The following is a 19623-nucleotide window of genomic DNA, read 5'->3' as shown; positions in this document are numbered from 1 at the left end:
GACACATGCAGCATTCTCCAGTTCTACACATCTGAGAATATGTGAGAAAACATTCTCAAACAACATCTCCTCTTATGCCAATCTGTCTTAACTTAAAAAAAAAAAAAATTGTCAGTCATCCTACTGCTTCCAGTATCGGTAGTTACACACATGAGAAAGACAATCCAATCGCAGGATGCTCAACCCACGAATTAATTTCTTCCCCAACAGTATTATTGAATATTTAAGCAAATCGGTGATTTTCAAATGATGGTGGTAGAAACAGCAGCACAGGAAGATCTTTTTCAGCAGCCATATGGATCAAAGAAGAGACAGCTTGTTATGGACTTTGAAAACAGTCTAAATCTACAAATCCATTGAAGAAAGAAAGAAATACTACCATCTCCAACCACAGATGATGTTATGATAACCATTTCTTTCCTTAAATTAGAGCTTAACCACGATGCATAATAAAATGTTACACATACAGACCTAAATAAGGAATGTCACCTTTAAAAATTCCAGTCATCTTTTACTTCTTCAATAGTTACTTGCAGTACTTGCCATACCAAAGGAACACCCACTGTTTACAACCAGGAATAACAGAGCACAACCAATAAACACATCATCTAACCGTAACCACAATCAAAGCTAGGAAACTCTGCTCAAAGTGCACACTCACAAAGTTTCTCTACAGGGTTTACTTTGAAGTGGACTGCTGAAAGTGACCCAAGGCCATTTACAGCCAGCACCCGCATTCATAGCACAAGACGGCCATGCCGATGCCCCGAGCCCTTCCCCACCAGAAGTGGGCATGCCGCAGGCAGTACCTCCTTGATCCGCTTCACCAGTGCATTCTGATCAAAGGCAACCGCTTCTGCACACTGTTGAAGATGATCTTGGTACCGGAGACAGAGCTGCAGCACCTGCTGGGGGTCCAACTTTTCCAGTTTGGTGTTGGTTGGAGAGGTCTGCCCGCTGAGGAGTCCTAAAAGGCAAGGGAAGGACCAGAGTTAATCTGACTGTTCATACACCTACTTCAGCTACAAGCCAAGAGGCAGCAGAACAAACCCAGAAGAAAAGCTTTAGAAGGGGTAATTAAAAACTAATTCAGGATCTTAGACTACTGAATGGACTTCAGCAATGTAACAGTCCAGTGAAGGCTAAAAGTGTGAAGGGCATGGATTGAAGATTTATGGATGTTTAGGATTTATAGCAGTGCAAAGAACAGTCTGCCATACAGCTTAGCCCTCCTCAACAGAACTTAAATGCAGACTCTACCTGCAGTCCATAATGCACATCAGCTTGGTTTTCAGAGATACGCTGCATAAAGTGAGTCCTGTTTCTTCTCCTCCACCAACAATCACAAACTCTGAAAAATGAACCCCTTTCCTCATTTACGTACGCCAGAAGGGGAAGGGGTTGAGATCTGCATTCCCGTATGGGCACAGGACTCGAACTATTTTCTGGTTTTGACAGTGTGATTCTAGTGAGCTCTAAAAATCATTACAAGTTCACAGGTCCCCCAAAACAAAACTGAATAAAAAAACCAACCCACCTAAGTTAAATTATTAGGGGTGAAATGTCCATGTTTTACCCACCTTTCCTTTTTTAAAGCTTCAGAACCTTTTCATCTTCTAAGATTTTTCTTTACCATCTCAAAGACTAGCAATATATATTTTTTTTTTTCATATGGAATTAACATGCTTACCTACTCGCATGACCAGGTTTCACAAAAAGCTCATCAAAAAGATATTAGACTTAAAATTGGGACACTGGTAGTATCCAAGCAGCAAAATTATCCAGAGACATTTCTCCTGCCCATTGTTTGTTGCCTACATAGCACAACTTGAGAACCTTTGCTGAGCTCAAGCATACATGTGCCATACTAACCGCTTTCCCCAAAGCTGCTGGAAAAAATGATGCTAAACTCTAAGGCCATCCTTTTTTTGCTATTTCATTTACTTACTTTCATCTCATTTTCCTTCAGCATTAGCACAACTTTTTTTCTTGCTGGGACGCCATCTGTGACAAACAGCACATACACACAATCTGCTTTTCCCAAAACATCCGTCAAGCTATGTAAACTGAATTCAGTGACTGCACGCATGTGCCCTTTGTGGCTCTCAGTTTACAGACAGGAAAAGACATTAAAACAGCAAATGTAAGCAAGTATCACACTAAGCAATTAAAAAAAGTAATAAATGCCAGTTATTTGGATTGGAAAAGTTCTTCTAAGAACATACCTCAGTGGGAAGTGGAAACTATTTTGGATGGCCCCCATGCCTATTGGAAGCTACAAGTTGTGACACACAGTTCTTGCCAAAACACAAGAACAAGACAGAAACCAAGACGTCAGAAGTATCTTATGAATTTGAGAAAGTTAAACCTCTTTGAAAACATTTGCAGACAGAAATGAAAACAAAACTAGGACAGTAACTTCATCAGAGATGATGAAGTAGGTTTACTTTTCATCAACACTCAACATTTTATTCTCTCAGGATGCTCTCAATTACCCTTCACAGAAAAACTTTTCTTTCCTCATCTTAAGAGGGAAAAAAAAAAAAAGATAATTTTGTTTTACTGACTTGTTGCCCACTACAATTGCACTCTCTGAGTCAAGAGGTCAGGAGAGGAAACAGACACTTAACCGTTTAGTCTCAAAACCCTGTATTAGCAATAGTCAAATTATTTTTTATGTTTTAGAAAGAATAATCTCAAACAAAATCTTAGTTCCAGCAACATCAATTGCAAATCTTTCAAGACTGCTTTCTGCTGAAGTGCAAAACTTTAACAGGAGCAAACCCACTGAAGGAAATAAGACTTTTTTAAAATGCATACATTACATTTTCTAGTGCTTCCTCAGTTTGTTAATTCTTATCTTCTATAAAATTATCTTGTCAGGATAAATGTTCAAATAAAGTTGTCAACTTTTAATATGTCGAATGTTCACATAAGAATGAAGAGTTCACCATACACCTGAGGCGGTTATCCTGTTTCTGCACTGATCAAATACATGATGCTATCAACCAGCTAATTTTCTTTTATTACTAATCTCTCACCAACTTCAAGAGGAGGAAGAAAATTAGACTCTATTTAAGAGATTTAATTAACATGAAGTGTGTATTTTGGCCAACTTACACTGCTTATGAGAATTTTGAAGCGGAATAGGCCAAAGACTCTAAAATGAGCTATAAAGGAACATGCTACTCAGACTTACATTAAGTACTTACAACCTCATACAGGTTACATAATGCTAAAAGAGAAATTAATAAACTGTAAGGAGCCTCTAATTCACTATCCAGAAAAACACAAGCTCAAGTGAAGGGAGACATTAATCGTTCAGCTGGAATTCCTTCATAAGAAGGCAGAGGTGGAAATACAAACCAGTACAAATGTTTAGAGTAGCAATAAAAAACAAACAGCATATGCTGCTTAAAGACAGACTATGATGTTATTTTGGGTGATGCAGTAGGGAGAAGCCAAAGGAATTAGCTTCTCCAAAGACCTCTGGGCTCATGCTGACAATGCCAGAGAACAATTTAGCTTAAGAGTTTCAACTTGCAAGAAAGGAAAAAGTAGAGTAAACAACAGCATGAAAAAGGCCATGCAGCCTTCCACCTGGCAGAAATTCCCATTGTCAAAAAGCCGATCCACCATTGTTTGTTGTTCACAGCAACTACTTACTACCCACTATAGTAGTGGGTATATAGCTATAAGTATTAACATTCTCTTACCACTAACATCCCCCTCTACTCTGCTCTGGTGAGACCCCACCTGGAGCACTGCATCCAGCTCTGGGGTCCTCAGCACAAGACAGACATGGACTTGTTAGGAGGGCCACGAAAATGGTCAGAGGGCTGGAACACCTCTCCTGTGAAGAAAGGCTGAGAGAGTTGGGGTTGTTCAGCCTGGAGAAGAGAAGGCTCCAGGGAGACCTCACTGTGGCCTTTCAGTACTTAAAGGGGGCTTGTAAAAAAGACAGAGAGAGGCTTTTTACCAAGGCCTGAAAGTGACAGGATAAGGGGCAATGGTTTTAAACTGAAAGAGGGTAGGTTTAGACTGCACATAAGGAAGAAGTTTTTTATGATGAGGGTGGTGAGACACTGGAACAGGTTGCCCAAAGAAGCTGTGGATGCCCCATCATTGGAACTGTTCAAGATCAGGTTGGCTGGGGCTTTGAACAACCTGATCTAGTGGAAGATGTCCTGGCCCATGGCAGGGGGGTTAGACTAGATGATCTTCTAAGGTCCCTTCCGACCCAAACCATTCTATGATTCTATGATTTTATTAATTCATTGAATTTTATTTTTTAGCATGTCAGTAGCTTTGCTCCAAAAGAGCAGATGGCAACAGTAAGTCATCTTGAAACTTCATGGAAGAGAGACTGCAACCACTCAGATCCCAGAGAGGTTTTACCAGGGAAGCCCAGGGGGCTGAAACAGAGAGATGTGGGGCTGGAAATGACCCCCCCTGTGCCATGGAACCCAGCTCTCTTCCCTTCCTCCTCTCCCCAGCAGCGGGCAGCGAGCCCAAACAGGTTTAACGCAGTACCTCCTCCATGAGCTCTGCACTTAAGAGACAGCAGCATACTTCCCTATACCCATGAAAAACTTGAGACCCACAAGAAAAACCCTGAACCAAAAGTGAGACACAGAAAGGGGCAGGGGATTAAAAAGGGTGTTTCTGGTGTCCTTTGTTCCTATACTAACAGAAAGGTGAGGAGATATCTAAAAGCCTCTAGCAATTCAGCACTGACAAAGCTTCATTTTTAGAGCAGAGAGACAGCCAGCGCTGTGAACCTCCAGGTATTATTAAACAACTCTCCTCTTCAAAATCACTGCCTCCTTCTTAAAGCCTTGTCCCACACTTTGAACTCTCCACTGAACAGGGCCATCCCTCAGTGACTGGTCTGCACATGGTTTGTTAAGAGAATATGAGATCATATCTGTCGCAACAAAATATTAAGCTACTTTTACAAGTGCCAAAAGAGGGAGAGTCAGAGGTCACTGAGTGGTTCAGGCTCACTCCTGAAACAGCCAGAACTTGAACCTGGTGACCAGCACATCTCAGAGCAACTAACTGCTGAGCTACTACCTTTTCTTCACTGAGGAAAGGGCGTTCCTGTGATTTCGTCTGTGAGATTATTACTCCTTGCCTCCCAAGAGCACGGCTCTGCTCTCAAAAAGCATCTAGTTTTAATTTCTTATTAAATAGAATACTCATTTTTCAAGCTGTTGGTTCTCTTCCAAAGAAGGAAGCACACCAGTGTTGTGGTTTAACCCCAGCCGGCAACTAAGCCCCACACAGCCGCTCGCCCACTCCCCCCCGGTGGGATAGGGGAGAGAATAGGAAGAGTAAAAGTGAGAGAACCCATGGGTTGAGATAAAGACAATTTAATAGGTACAGCAAAAGCCGCGCACGCAAGCAAAGCAAAACAAGGAATTCCTTCGCTACTTCCCGTCGGCAGGCAGGTGTTCAGCCATCCCCAGGAAAGCAGGGCTCCACCACACATGGGAATCATCTTTGCACTGTTTGAAACCTCAAGAAGAGACTGCCTGGCACATGAGTGATGCAGCATACCGCAGTGTGATAAGGAAAGGTGGCATGGAGGATGTCGTGGCTTGGGGAAAACAAAAATGGGGAAACGGGAGAAGGACTACTGCAGAGCTTTAGTGCCTGGACCAAAAATGCTTTGGCAACTGTCAAACATGCGCAGTCTTGGCTATCAAATTACACCGTAAAACAAATAAGATGACAGACCACATTATGTGTCTGCCACAATGAAGAGAAGTCAAGATCTCCCACCTACTCTGGATACATCTAATCAGTAAACAGCATGCCCATGAAGGTGATAAACAGCAACTGGGACAAAGAAAGATTCACATTTCAGCTCCTAAATGGTGCTTTAGAAAAAAACAACCCAATACACCAAGTATGTCGTGCATAGAGAAGTATCATATATCACTACAAGGCTAGCTGACCCACAGACTTGACAAATCTGTTATTGTTTCCATATTCTTTGGCAAAGCAGAGGCATGTTAAAACCATTTTCCTCCTACTTAGTCATCTCCTTGTTGGTTCCAGGTCAACATACACTTCCAACAAATCACATCCTACTAAGCAGAAGAAAGCTGTTAGTTTAAAAAGCATTTCTATGACTAGAAGTGAAGTTCTTGAAAAAATGCTTTACATGCTATACTGATTCTACATACATACAGAACACAGTAACCCACCATAGTTATGTTCTGCTGCTTTCATGGACGATCCTAACAACAACTTGAGCTCTTTCCAACCTGAAAAGTATTAATATTTCTTTTTGACTTCTGTATTTCTACTTGTCAATCCCCTTTTCAACCAGTAACAGCAGACATTACAAAAAGAAAACCAATAGGTCCACAGTTGTTAATTTATTATTACAGACAGCAAAGCACATGATGCTGTGGTCTTGTTACTAATTTTAAGGCCAGAAAGGGTTGCTGTCATCAGCTAACCAATCTTTCTGTGGAATACAAAGAGGACTTTAAAAGTAACTCCTTATTTAATCAGACCAGAAGCATACCTTGCCCAGAATACTGCTTCCAACATTTGACAACAGTCAACATTTATAAAACAACAACTTTATCAGTTCTTCTTCCTCTTCCACAACCTTCCTGTCTCCAAAAGTTATTAATAAAAATTTGAGGCACAAAATACTGTGCTCAGTGAAGCTATGAAACTTGAATTTCACTAATCCATTTTGAAAGGTGTACATTTATCTCCACAATATCCTGTGACAATAAGTAAGATGCTTATTTATACACAGCATGAAGAAAACTCTTTTCACTTGCTTTACACTTGCTACTCTGTAGTTGTGCTGTGACACAACAGAAATCTACAGAGCGGGGTGTACTTTCTCCCATCGTCTCTCCAAGCTCAAGAACCCCGCTGATCAGTCTCCTTTCCCACAGAAATTTCTCTGATTACCTCTGTAACACCTTCAAATACCTCTAACCTGAGGCCTGACTTCCCCCTTTAAAAGCCAAGTCAATTCTTCTGCAACGTATAATGGTTACAACTCTAACAATCCAGTTGCTCCTATAATTGCTACCCCTCTGCTGGAACTACTAATCAGCAACACCCTTTTTAAGAGCAAATTACAGTGTATTGCACATGTCATCACCTCTTCTCCCAAGCGCGAGGTTAAATGAAGCCACAGATTACACACCACTATTAGCAATAGCTTGTCAGCTTCACAGAGGCGTTCCCAGTTCTGGTACCTGTTCCTGGAGGTTTATTACTGTGCACACTACCATTTTTTCTAAAACCTCTTCTGTGAACACTTCTCATTCATCCTTGTAAAGAATGATGTACTTCTTTTGTAGCAAATGCTGATTCAACTAATTGATTTTGCTTTTCTGAAATTCTTCTCTGGGGACAATCCCAGACTCTTCAGCAAGCTTCTGGAGAATCTAAAAAGCTTTTATTAAGTATATGCTAGTAGAAAGCTGTTTTCAAAGAATTTCTACTCTGGTCTCCTGATGATTTCTTATTTAACCCGCTAGAGTTTGTGATCTTTTGCTCTCCTAACACAAGTTTCTTTTTGCTTTTTTTTTTTGTGTGTGTGGATATATCTTTTTGCCTACAGCTCCCTTCACACTGCTTTAACTACACTGTTTTTCCCTCTCCCACCCTTCAAAATCACCTGTGCTGCCTGCAACCTACCTTACTTCAGCTGTTCCCAACCTCTCCTAACTACCCTCATTTTTTATGAAACTTCTCTTCATAAATTTAATCCAAGAGAGTAAAACTTTTTCAGCTCGTCTATTCCTCATTGAATTTGAGTAGACTATGGTTACTACTAATATAATAGCATTGAGTCATTTCATTTACCCTCATTAAGACAGCATTAGTTTTAGCTTAAAAAGCAGTAGTGCTTTTCAAGTCTCCAGGAATTATCATGTGTTCCAAGAGTATTTAAAAACTATCAACCCCACAACTTGCCTCATCAAGCATTTCTAAAGCTCTTGGGCAGAAGCTACCCACTCTGGCCAGCTTCTTAAATAAAGTCTGGCCTCAGTGGCCACAGGTTAACCATTACAGTCGCCTTTCTTGTTGCTATTTGCATGGGGAGATTGTTTTGCCAGTACCTTCAGGCACCCTAAGTACCAAAAAAAAAAATCCACACAAGAAACAGATGAAATTACATCCCTAAGGACCGAGTCTTCTTTCTTGACCGTTACTGCTTGCACAAGTTTGGAGGCAGCAACTTGCTATTAGCTGAGATAGAGAGCTCATTTCCATATTATGCTCCATGCAGGAGGACTTTAACATGATGTACAGAAAAGAAATAATTGCGCATGTATATGCAGCAGAATAAAAGGCATTAAAATACTTCCAAACAGATAAGGTAATCAGATTTACAGGGCTCTTACTGACTGAATGCTTTGAATTTTAATTGTGCACTTCCTCTCTCATTCTTGAGGACTAAGAAAAGACTACATTTTCAGCAAAGCCTGTGAGCATTTTTGGAGGTTATTTTGTTTTGTTGTGGGGTTTTTTGGTGTTGGTTTGTTTTGGTTTTTTTAATAATACCTCAGTTAGGAAACATTAAAAATTTATACACTCAAATTTGGAAACCCAGGCCGTCCTTAAGAAAAGGGCATACACCATAGAATTAGTAAAAGTCAACTGTAAAGAAACTGGAAAAAAAAATAAAAAGAAAATAAAAATAAAATCTTTAAGCTCAAATGTGGATGACCACATGATCTTTTTCACAGACCAGCTTATTTTCTAAAAATCTCACTGATAAAACACCTTGTAATAAAACACGTATTCACTCCAAGACAAAAGTTGGCTTTGTCGACTGTGTATTTTCAATTCCCTTGAACTTTAATGGAGGAACGCAATGACTGCAGGCAAACTGAATAGCTATTATGTGAGCAAAGAACATATTTGTATTGTGGCAAGGAATGTTGGCTGTAACAGCAGATTTTCCCTCTACTTTGGAGACGGTACCATGTGATCATTTACTTCTGCATGGGTGACAGATGGGCTGAAGGCTCTCATCTTGTCACATCGTTGAACAGGCAACTTTTCTGACCACAGAGCTCAAATATGCTCTCAGTATGAACACTGCACCTAGGTCTCCTAACGCAGTGTAAGCGACTGCCTGCAGGACATTATTCACCAAGATATATAAACCACCTCCCCTTTTGCTCCTCCACCATTTGTCTTAAAAAGCAAACACTTAGAAGATTCAAGACATTTAGGCTCCTATAAAAATGTAGTTTACTACAATTTTAAGACAAAAACCCCACACTTTTGCAGATTTCCACCTATTACGGTCACACAATATACATTAGAAGAAACTGTAATTCAGAGGGATTTCTGTTATTATTATTATTAATTACACTAAAAGGGTATTTGTTTATGATACTTATGCTTTCCTAATGAGCCTCACTTTTGCTTAGGACTAGATCCTGCAAAGATTTCTATACATCATTAAAGCTTTCTCCTGTCACATAGGGATGACTATATATAATCAATAATGTGCGCACCATTTTTTGCATCACTGAAGCGTGCAGCTTCTCTGATGTGATGACTTTTGCCCCATGCTTTGCATGATCCATACCGCAGTTAGCACAATGGAGCTCGATCATGACCGGGACTTTGAAGACTGCTGCAAAACACGAATGTCTCAGTGATGCAAAAAATTTCTCAATTAAAATTTCCATTTGAAAAGAAGTAAAATGGAAAGAAATCAGAAATGCTTCCTCATTTGGATTGTTAGAAACCTGAATGTCCAAAAGGAGAATAGAGCGCACCATCTGCATGTACTGAGATTTCACTCTGCAGTTACTTAGATATGCCTCTCTGGAAGCATGAGATGGCCCAGTGTTACACGTTCAAAAAGTCACTAGCACTTGCCATAAAATTGGAAGCATGTCTACCGATACCCTTCTTTTGAAGCTTCAGGTAGGAAAAAAGGTACACAATATACTCTGAAGAAAAGCATACAGCTGCACTTTGTCAACTAAAAGCAGCCAAGATCCTACCCAGTCCATCTCCTCACTGATTTTTCACTTCTAGAGCAAAGAAGTAACATGCAAAATAAGTGTTTTTGACTACGCAGTTGCAATATTGAATGGCCAACTTCCTGCAACAGACCCCAAAGTATAAAAATAGTCACAAGGCTGGAAAAATGGATGGGGTAATTCACAGGGAAGTGAGAGACCATGGTCCTGTATCATGCAATAAGCTGTATTTACTCTGCAGCAATTTTTTTTTTTTTTTTTTTTTGGAAAGCACATCAAGAGAGACCCAAGACCTACCATCATCTGATTATGTAAGCACATGATATCCGCAGGCTACAACTGACCCCGTTATCCTACGTACTCTGCAAACCCAAAGGCCAGAAGACTGACGTCATTTTATAAGACAAGCAACTGAGGCACCAAGAGATTAAATGATTCATCTGAGACCACATGGAAACTGCTGTCCCTCGGCCTAATGACTTCACCGCCAGAACATCCCTCCCCTTCTCTCGCCCTCAAATATCAAACGCCAGCAGGGCAGGCAGCCGCGGAGCCTGCTTTCCTACAGCACCATCAGCGTTGAGCGCTGAGCATCAACAGTCTCTCCCACACAGATTCTCAGACATCTAATAAAGGTTCATAAGACAACCAGAGCCAAATCAACAGCTTCTTCCCTCCGACCCCCACATACATGCTCCACAAAAGGGAAGGTCCAACTCCCATCTTCCTCATCACATGCCTCACCACAGCTCTTGCACAGAAAACAATTCACTTCACTAAAACCACAGAGAACTAATCCAGTGGTTTTCTTTTTCCTCTAGGATAGCAAAAGGAATCAGAGCACCAGGAGATCATAAACTAGAGCTAGCCCCAGGAGAGGGAGAAGAGAGGGAAGGAAAGGACGGAGGGGGACCTCTCCAATCTGGCAACAGCAAGCTGTCACTGCAGGGTTTTTTTATGCATCCAAAGCATTGAGAAAATCTCAACTTTAGCTGTCCACCCATCTTCCTTAAAATAATAGGACCTTAACTACCTTTCATATCTCTCTCCTACTGCAAAGTTTGGTTGAAATTTGCCAGTAGATGCAAAGTTTTCTAGGCTGTAGATGGAAGAGAAAAGGCACAGCAGGAAAAAATAATTTCTTTTAAATAAAATTTTAAAACCCCCAAAATCTACAAGCTAAAACTATTTTAATTGATTCTATTACTAGTAATAAAGATTAGCCTCACAGCAATTTTTATTTTATTTTAGGCAAAAGTGCATGGATATTCATCTACACAGCATAGCGCATACTATCAGAAAAAAAAACCAAAAACCAGTGTTCAGTGGTTTAGAGGAAAGGTGACATCTAAAGTCACCTCTGAGCACAAGGGCACACACGTGAAGTTGGGGCACATTTGTTATTCCACAACAACCAGCCTGTGTACACACACTAAACCCAAGTAAATTCAGTGGGGGCAGAGTACACTGCGCTGCTTTTGCGAAGAGGCAAAAGCACACACACAGGCAATTACTACAGAAGTGCTGAAAGCCTGAGTTCATAACCTAGTTTTCTCCATGGTAACTTATTCATAGGCCTTGTGCCTGAGACAGCATTACAGGAAAGACAATTTAAGGCAAAATGGCCAGCCACTTCAGGCTCACAGATTACATTTATGACACGCCTGTAAATAAGGTATGCTTCTCCAACAAGTAACATCTTTTATTAGATTAACCGATATTGCTGTCTGTTGGTTTTCTCCAAACTTTCAGGCACTTTCTTCAGTTCAGATGTCAATTTGAGTGTTTTCTGTTTGCAATTTATTGCCACAGCATGGCACGGAGCAAGACTGATGAACAGGCCATTTACTTACAGATTCAGCAAGTCCAAGACTTCAGTTTTCTTTTCCAGAGATGGAGAAAACTGTTTTAAAAGTGGCAGAGAAAACTTTAAAGATAGCTTCACTGAAAGAGTTCCTTTTAAATAAGTAACAGGATCTGTTGATGAAACTTTTTATCGATGCTTTATAATTGCGAACAAAGCACAGTGCTGATTCTGGTGTAACCATCATTTATATACATGACATACATGGTTTCTATTTGGTATGTAGCAGCACTTTTCATGTATTTCCTATCATTTTTGTATCATCACAAAAATGTAGACACCTGTGATATTTTCCTCCTCTTTCCTCGCAGGGAATTTCTGTATCAGATCAAAATACAGTCAAGTGTTAGACTTAAAATGATTCACTTCTGTTCTGGCAAACACTGTCTCCTCAATTACAACTGCAGCCCCAAACTTTAAAGGCTTGAGCTAAAGCACATTGCCATAGTCAAAAAAGCGTCATGGCCAAGAGTTACGGCCACGTCATGGACTTTGTCCATTTTTCCAAGAGCTCTATCTAAAATATACATTAAAGAAGCACTGTCCAAAGTATACTATTGACACTTTCTGGCCACAGGTACTAGGAATAGTAATTTCTCTCTACTGTGTGCATTCAGGAAAATATAGCGAAGAACAAGAGTCCTTTGTAAACACAACAGAGTTGACATTTTCTACTTTATCTTCTTTTCTCACATGCGACCCAACTTAGCACTCAGCCATCTTGCTAGCAATGTGGGCTGCCATTTCACATCCAAATTTTAATTTGGATGATACTTATTTCTTCTCTGAATGCTTTACCAGCATGACTTGGAATGGCTGCACTACTCAGGAGTAGCAAAGTCCAAGTGGGGCTGATGAAACTTTTAAAATGATACAACCCATACGTACATTGCTCATACAGCATATACTTCACAGAAATTAAGTAATTACTCCTTACTTTTTCTTATAACAAGTTTGACTGGACTATTTTGTTTATTAGGGTAAGAGGTTATCTACCAGCAAGTCCAACTGAGTAAAGGAGAGAGGTCTACCCACTGCACTTCTCCTCTGCAGTACGTGAAGTGAGGAAGCATCGCTTTGGGAACGCAAATGCCCTCAGACAATTGAACTTCTTCCTTTGACACACCACTGCCCAAACAGGACAGAATTATTCAGGAAGAGCCATTTTCTATTTAAATGATCCTACCACCTGACATTTCTCCTGTGAACATCTGCTGCTGAAGTCTGAACCAACGCTTTCATCCCTGTCCTAGCTCTCCCACCTGTATTTAAATATTCGGGTTTTGTTCCTGCCTTCCTAATTCGAGTTAGCCAAACTCAAGCGCTGATGTACTTTTCTTTCTCAGTCTGCTTTGATTCTTTTGCTGCATCCATTAGAACTGATCTTAGAAGTAACCCAAGGGATAAAATGGTTATCATTTTCCCAGCAGTATTAGTATCTAAATAACTATTACTGTTCCCAGCATTGTATTGCAACATAAGGGTATTTTCCCTGGCCAGAAGGAAACATGGAGCTGGCATGAAATTATAACAACTAAATTTAGGATACTGAAAAGGTTGAGTTGGGGAGAGAAGGAGGAGACAACGCACACACTATTTACTTTTGACAGTGTGTTTAAAAAACTAATCACTCAGCTTTGCAGGGCTTACTAGGGCACCTAAAACATTCAACAGTTACACAGAAGTAAGTGGCCTGCTGTGCTCTGTATTACCTCCATGTTTATAATCTCCTGTCAAATACTGTCAAGTGGCAAAGTGCCTTGAAGAAAGACAAAGCACAATAAGGAATCCCTAGCATGAAGTGTTTCAAAATCCGCGGGACAGGGGGAATCAAGCAAATTGCACGTCCTCACTAGCAGACAGTTTACATTCCCTTTGCACTTCAGTAAATGAACTCACTAGTAAATTATTATGAAAGAGCACCATCTTACTATTAAAATAAGCTGCTACTTAAGCAAGCTTTGAATATCTAATGACAACGTTTGTGTGATCCTGTCCTTATAGGTAACCCGTAGGTAACAGTAATCTAGGAGTACCGCTTTTATCAGTTACAACAAGTAACAGCACAGGGTTAGCGAGCCTGGGAGCCTCTTGAGCCCCATCTCCCCATGCTGGAAGACAATGACTCGAGTCCCAGCGTGGCCATCAGCCTGGGGAGACACATCTCGGAGCCAGCCCCGGCAACTTCCACATTCCAGCTCTGCCAAGCACGTGCGTCACTCCCTCTGCGGTTAGAGATACCCAGAATATAACAATTCACTTCTCCCTCCACTTAACCCCCCCCCCAAACAGTGCAGCTGTAAAAACATCCCCCCCTTATTTTTTTTTTTTAATATACAGTCTGCTGCTCACACACAGCACGAACCTATTTCCTAAGTCTGTCATGGAAAGTATCAGTCATTTTATAGCAAAACTTTACTTCCTCGCCATAACGGTTCTAAATACGTGGTAGGTGGAGCTTTGCTCATCCTAAATCACGTCTCCCTCAAGCTACTTACAAGGTCCATTACAAGACCTATAAAGACTTTTCAGCTGGAAAGCCTCCCAGCAGTCAGGAAAAGCCCCCTGTCCCTGATTAAGAAGGTATCCTCACAGAACTACATCCTGAGCTGATCTTAGGGCACTCTGCCACTGAAAAGGGGATGAATCTTGTTGCTCTGCCACCCCTCCTTGCCATGCAGGCCAGGCCCCATCCTTGTATCCTTGTACCAGTTCTGGTTCTCACTGAGCTCCTCCACAGATGGATTCAGCTCATCAGCCTACCCGAAAACTACCCACTCATCACTAGTAGTTCCCCATCAGCCCACCAAGCCAAACTGGCTCACAAGGGGGCCAACAAGCCTCAGACACAGCACAAACCACACAGTTATGGGTATTGTCCTTCCTCCTCTCAGCTGTTAGATCAGCTCTCCCACTCTGGGGATGATCTGGATACAGACATTCTTCTTCAGTCTGGGGCAGAGTCTGGCATGCAAAACTATAAGAGCTCCCCCCGGCACAGGACTCATTCTCGGCATCCTCTGACTACACTAAGAGAGAAAGAAAAATACATCATTTATGGACACATACAGCATCAGAATACCACCAGTTAGAGTAATTATGGGTACATGAGGACATCCGCCTACTCCTTTTGCTCATAACACCAGCAAACATGCACAATAGCCAAATAAAACTAAAAATGCTGAATAGTTACTCAACTGTTAAGTACTGTTTCTGGTATGGCTTTAAAAAAAAAACAAAAAAAACAAAGAAACTTGGTTTACTATAAGAGAAACTTAACGGCATTTCATTTGACACTTCTCCATTGGGCACTGCTTGTGCACAAAGCCAGTTACAACTCCTGGCGAGGCTCTGTCTCTGTAACCTTTCTAATGATTAACATGGGGCATGAATCGGAGCACAGAGCTGCAACGCTCGGCCACTGTAGCTTACGTGTTGAGAAGCGAGGCTTGCTCCCCGGGCTCAGGACTCCTGCCATAGCGGAGGGACAGCACTCACCTCATCAGCCCCAAGCGCCCGGCTGCCTCGGGACTGCTCTGCCAGCAGCACCCAGCGCCCCTGGATCCTGCAGCATCCAGGAGGAGCCCCGAAAAAAGAGAGAACCAGCTGGACACCTCTGCAACACACTGCTGGGCAGAAAGGCACCTCAAGAAAACCCCGTTATTCTATAATAATATATATATATACACATGCCCATAAAGCTCAATTTCTCTTCACTCACCGTCTGAAACAGCAGCTTGGTTTGCAACACTGACAGCGATTAATTCTTATATTCTGTGCAGAAGGTTCTGACTTCAGATAAGAAATAGAATACCAGGAAGGGATGAGCTGTAAAGCCAAAGACAGCCTTGTTGCCAGGCAAATACTCTTCTTTGTTATACAAATAGGGAGATGAAAAAAAAAATAAAAGGCAGAACGCTTCCAAATTAAGTTTTCAAGATTATACATGAAAACAATTGAAAATTTGGTGTGACATTATCTGCATTTGCTGCTATTTTTAAACAATGGAGTTGAGAAAGAGTTGGTTTTCACTACATTTGGCATCTTTAAAACTCTTACAGTAGTTATATTATGCAAACTGTAGACTCTCAGCATTCCCGTGATACAGCACCTACAACTTCTTGGTTTTCAGATCGCTAGATTGAAGAAAGGATCAGAAGCTGATGCTTACAAATGGTCACTCGGCGTTGCACTACCAACCAGAGCTGAGCTGCTCTTCCACTGCAATTTAAACAGACGCAGGGTCAGCTCCTGCGCTGGCTTTTGCAGGGTAAGGGGTGCCCAATCGGCCCTTGAAGGGGCCCTCACTCTCCCACCCACCCCTTTCCCAAAGGGCTGTGTCCCACTCTGACCCCAGCACCCCCTTTCCCAGGCTTAGCACTCACAAGGCTGTGGGACATACTGGTTCAAGCTAGCTGATCCAGCAAAAATCTTCCCCCCATCAGCAGAACGGCTTTTCCTCCCGACTGGCCCAAGCCACGAATGCAGGCTACCTCCCTTTGGGAAATGCAAGGTATGGTGGCTTACTTGTCAAGACCAGAGAGACAGGCTGCCTTGCTTCACCGCTGCTGGTCTACAAGAGGTAGCTGCTGCAGGCTGGCTGGCCTACGCTGACCCCATACCTGCAGCGGCTTGTTCTTGTGCACAGTCTGCAGACTCAGTAGCTTCAGTTTAACTTTCCAAAAACCCTCCATCGAGCCAGCCTAACAATAAAGCCAGGTGTAAGTGACCTCTGACTATTACATCTACCGCTGAGTCACCAACTGGAAGATGGTTTTGATGTTAGCTTCATTTACAGGATGCAGTCCATACTTTCTTAGGTTCCTCATGAAGGTAATAGACCTTGCATGCTTAAACTTTGTTCACATTAGCCTCATCGGTAACGTCAGGATGGCTGTACGACCTGCAGCTGTTAACAGAAAGTAGCCGTTCCAGATGCTGTTTTGGTATAGGGTCCTACACAAAAGTATATCCACTTCTGCAATGATTTTAGCACTGCTTTTTCAAGTTGTACAAAAATAGACTCAGAGGTAGATTTCAGAAAAGGGATGCAGAAAGGGATCAGTCACAATTTTTATAGAAGTTGTAGGGGAAGAATTTTGATCCTCTGAGAATCTGTAACCACAGAGGTGATGACAGAAGAGCCTCATCATTTTTTGTTCTGAAATCATGGAGCGCTTCTTGTTTTCACTAATATAAATACATAGCAACGTGTTGACTCCACATCTCCAGTCTAACAAAAAAAAAAAAAAGTCTAAAAGCAACACGGAAACAAACCATGGTAGCGCAGACACATACACATCCCTTCTTGGGTTGGCGGAGAAAGAGAACAACAGTAAAACCAACTCTACAGAAAACACATGAGTAATGGTAATATATAACGGTATCTAACTCCTCAACTGCCTTAAAATTAAGGTACAAAACAATTTAGAACATGTTAACACTCGAAAGTCTGGAGCCTTGAGTTCTTACGACTCTCTTAGAAACGCATTAGTATCTTAAATGTTTTCATTCAACTCCCCAATTAATACACAACTTTTTTTCTCTTCTTCTGGCTTTATTTAGGGAGAGGAGGACAGCACTTGCAGCAGCAGTTAAATGATTTGTTTGGTTCTGGTAGCTTTCGATGAAGGAGTAGAGCACACAAACCTGACCGTTCCTCCTTCCCAGCTACAATGCCTGCGCTTCGAAATGGCTCCGGCACAAAGGCAACAGCTTTTCCTCGTCCAGTCTGCCTTGAAGTCTGCTGCGCTGTTCTTTGCTCTTACCCAGAGCTGAGTCATTGCAAAAGAGGTCAGAAGCGTGCACGTTGTCTAGTAAGGTCATCCAGCAGAGGAGAGCACTCAAACCTATTCAATCAACGCCACGCTAGCTGAATTTTTTGCATGAGATAGCATGGTCTAGCAGGAAGTCATCGAATTGAAAAGCTTCCGGAGAATCACATATACCTGAGGGAATTGTGTAACGAGAGGGTCAAATGTAAAGCTTTGCCTCCTTACACTACCACAGCGGCTCCAAAAGCCTGGTGACGAGAGCCAGTTGAATGTAAGTTACATTGTTAAATTGATTTGCAAAGTTCGCGCCCCCAACAATCCAGTTTTAAAAATCCTTTTACATTCTGAACAATAACGGCCCAATTTTCCCCAAGCGCTCAATATCCTGAAAGGCTGTTTGCTAACTACGCAAATACCTTACAGATGTTTGGGTAGCTGTAGGCTGCTCATAGCCACTTGTATACAAGGTGGAGATGAGGAAAGGGAGGGATAAGAGGACACAGCAAGTACCTCACATCTATACTGCTAGGAGGCTCAGTACTTACTCCAGCCTAGGAGAGCTCTTTTCTAGTTTAACTTCTGCCGCTTTAGAAACGATCTGCTCTGAACTAGAATACATGAACGCAAACAGAGCAAACACCACACAACTCCCATCTTTGTTAAGGAAAGAAAAAAAAAAGTTATTAGACCGAGTCATGGTTTTAAAAAATAAATACATAAAAAGCCATGGCACTTCTATGCTCTACAAGAGCATTCATACAGGGGACGACCAGCAGTAGGCGTTTCAGTATAGACACCTCATAGATTAGATGCCGTTAATGATTTCCCATGCTTTTTTGGTTTTAGAAGACTCTGTTTTGTTTTTAGAAGCAGGTTTTTTTCTAAAACTGCTCTATCACAACATTCATTCATTGTATCTACACCTTTTCTGAGGTGCTTTCCAACACCATTCACTGTCAAATTCACCAAATACCAGTACTTCTTAGCTTCAGGGTCGTACCTGTTGAAAGGCAGCTTTCACTGTTCTGCTGCCTGCCTGCCTGGTGTGAGTCTCTCCTTCTGCACAGAAAACTTTGCATTACTTGAAATATAAAATATGATGAAGTTTTAAAAGAAGAGTATGCAGGGGTTGAGGGCGAGGGAGGTCCTCCTGTTCACTGGCTGGGCACTGAAGCTACCAGAGGTCACAAAAGCTGAACTTCTTTATTTAAGCAAAAATTCCCATTAAAGCCAAATGAGGTTTCGTTGAATAATGGCCACAGGAATGAGCCCATAGTACACTCTCGACTGGGAGCAAGTCAAAGCAAATTACGCAACGGCCATCAGCAATCTGTATACAGCTCTTCAGAGCCGCAGTGTAGGAGGAGCCCTGAAGCATCCTTAACCTTTGTCTATTTATGTCCCAGCACTGAGACTCCTTCCAACAAAACAAGCCATGCTTTTATATATTTTTATTAGCCCAATTTATAGCAAACAGCTCTCTCCTCCTCTTCCTCTCTCCCCTCCCCTCCTTCCCACCCTTCCCTCTCCTTTCCCCTTGCTGTGTTGTGCTGTTTGTGTGGAAAAAACCGAGCTCCTGCCCTTGCCAAGAGTGACATCAACTCATTCTTATCCAGTGATGTCCAGCAGAATCTTCCTCTGATAAACATTTGCTCAGTGTCAGAGCCCCAAGGTTACTGGCTGCACTTTGTTTTCATTGTCGCTTGTTTTCTGACACTTCGCTGCTCCTTATACATCGAAATTCCCCCCCCCCCCCATGTCTTCGACCTGGAGCCAGTGAGGCAGTGAAGAGGACATTCCTCCCTGCTTACCCGGGCCTTCCCACCTCCCCCCTTCCCTCTGGAACAAGAGTCTGTTTGTCTCTCTATGAACAATAAAAAGCTGATACTGCGGAGAAGCAAAAAAAAATAGGAACAAAGCGTGTGCAAAAACCAATTCAGGAGTCCAGACCTATGGATTTTTGACCTTGTTTTCTCTTTTCTGCACAGAT

The 19623-nt window shown here is 41.8% G+C and overlaps 1 protein-coding gene across 2 annotated transcripts in view; it reads right to left on the bottom strand.

Annotated features, from left to right (window-relative positions):
- The window catches only part of BORCS5 (BLOC-1 related complex subunit 5), a 76940-nt gene that overhangs the window by 21239 nt on the left and 36078 nt on the right, over nt 1–19623 (bottom strand). For both annotated transcript variants that reach the window (XM_087768181.1, XM_087768182.1), the window contains exon 3: nt 810–967. In XM_087768181.1, the coding sequence (XP_087624307.1) occupies nt 810–967 (158 nt within the window). The remainder of the gene's footprint in view (nt 1–809; nt 968–19623) is intronic.

This window comes from Nipponia nippon, unplaced genomic scaffold (assembly GCF_047370975.1).
Source record: "Nipponia nippon isolate SJK-2023a ecotype South Korea unplaced genomic scaffold, ASM4737097v1 scaffold_3, whole genome shotgun sequence".
Classification (NCBI taxonomy): domain Eukaryota; kingdom Metazoa; phylum Chordata; class Aves; order Pelecaniformes; family Threskiornithidae; genus Nipponia; species Nipponia nippon.
The sequence above is the reverse complement of the archived record's forward strand: the minus strand, read 5'-3'. Positions and strand labels throughout refer to the sequence as shown.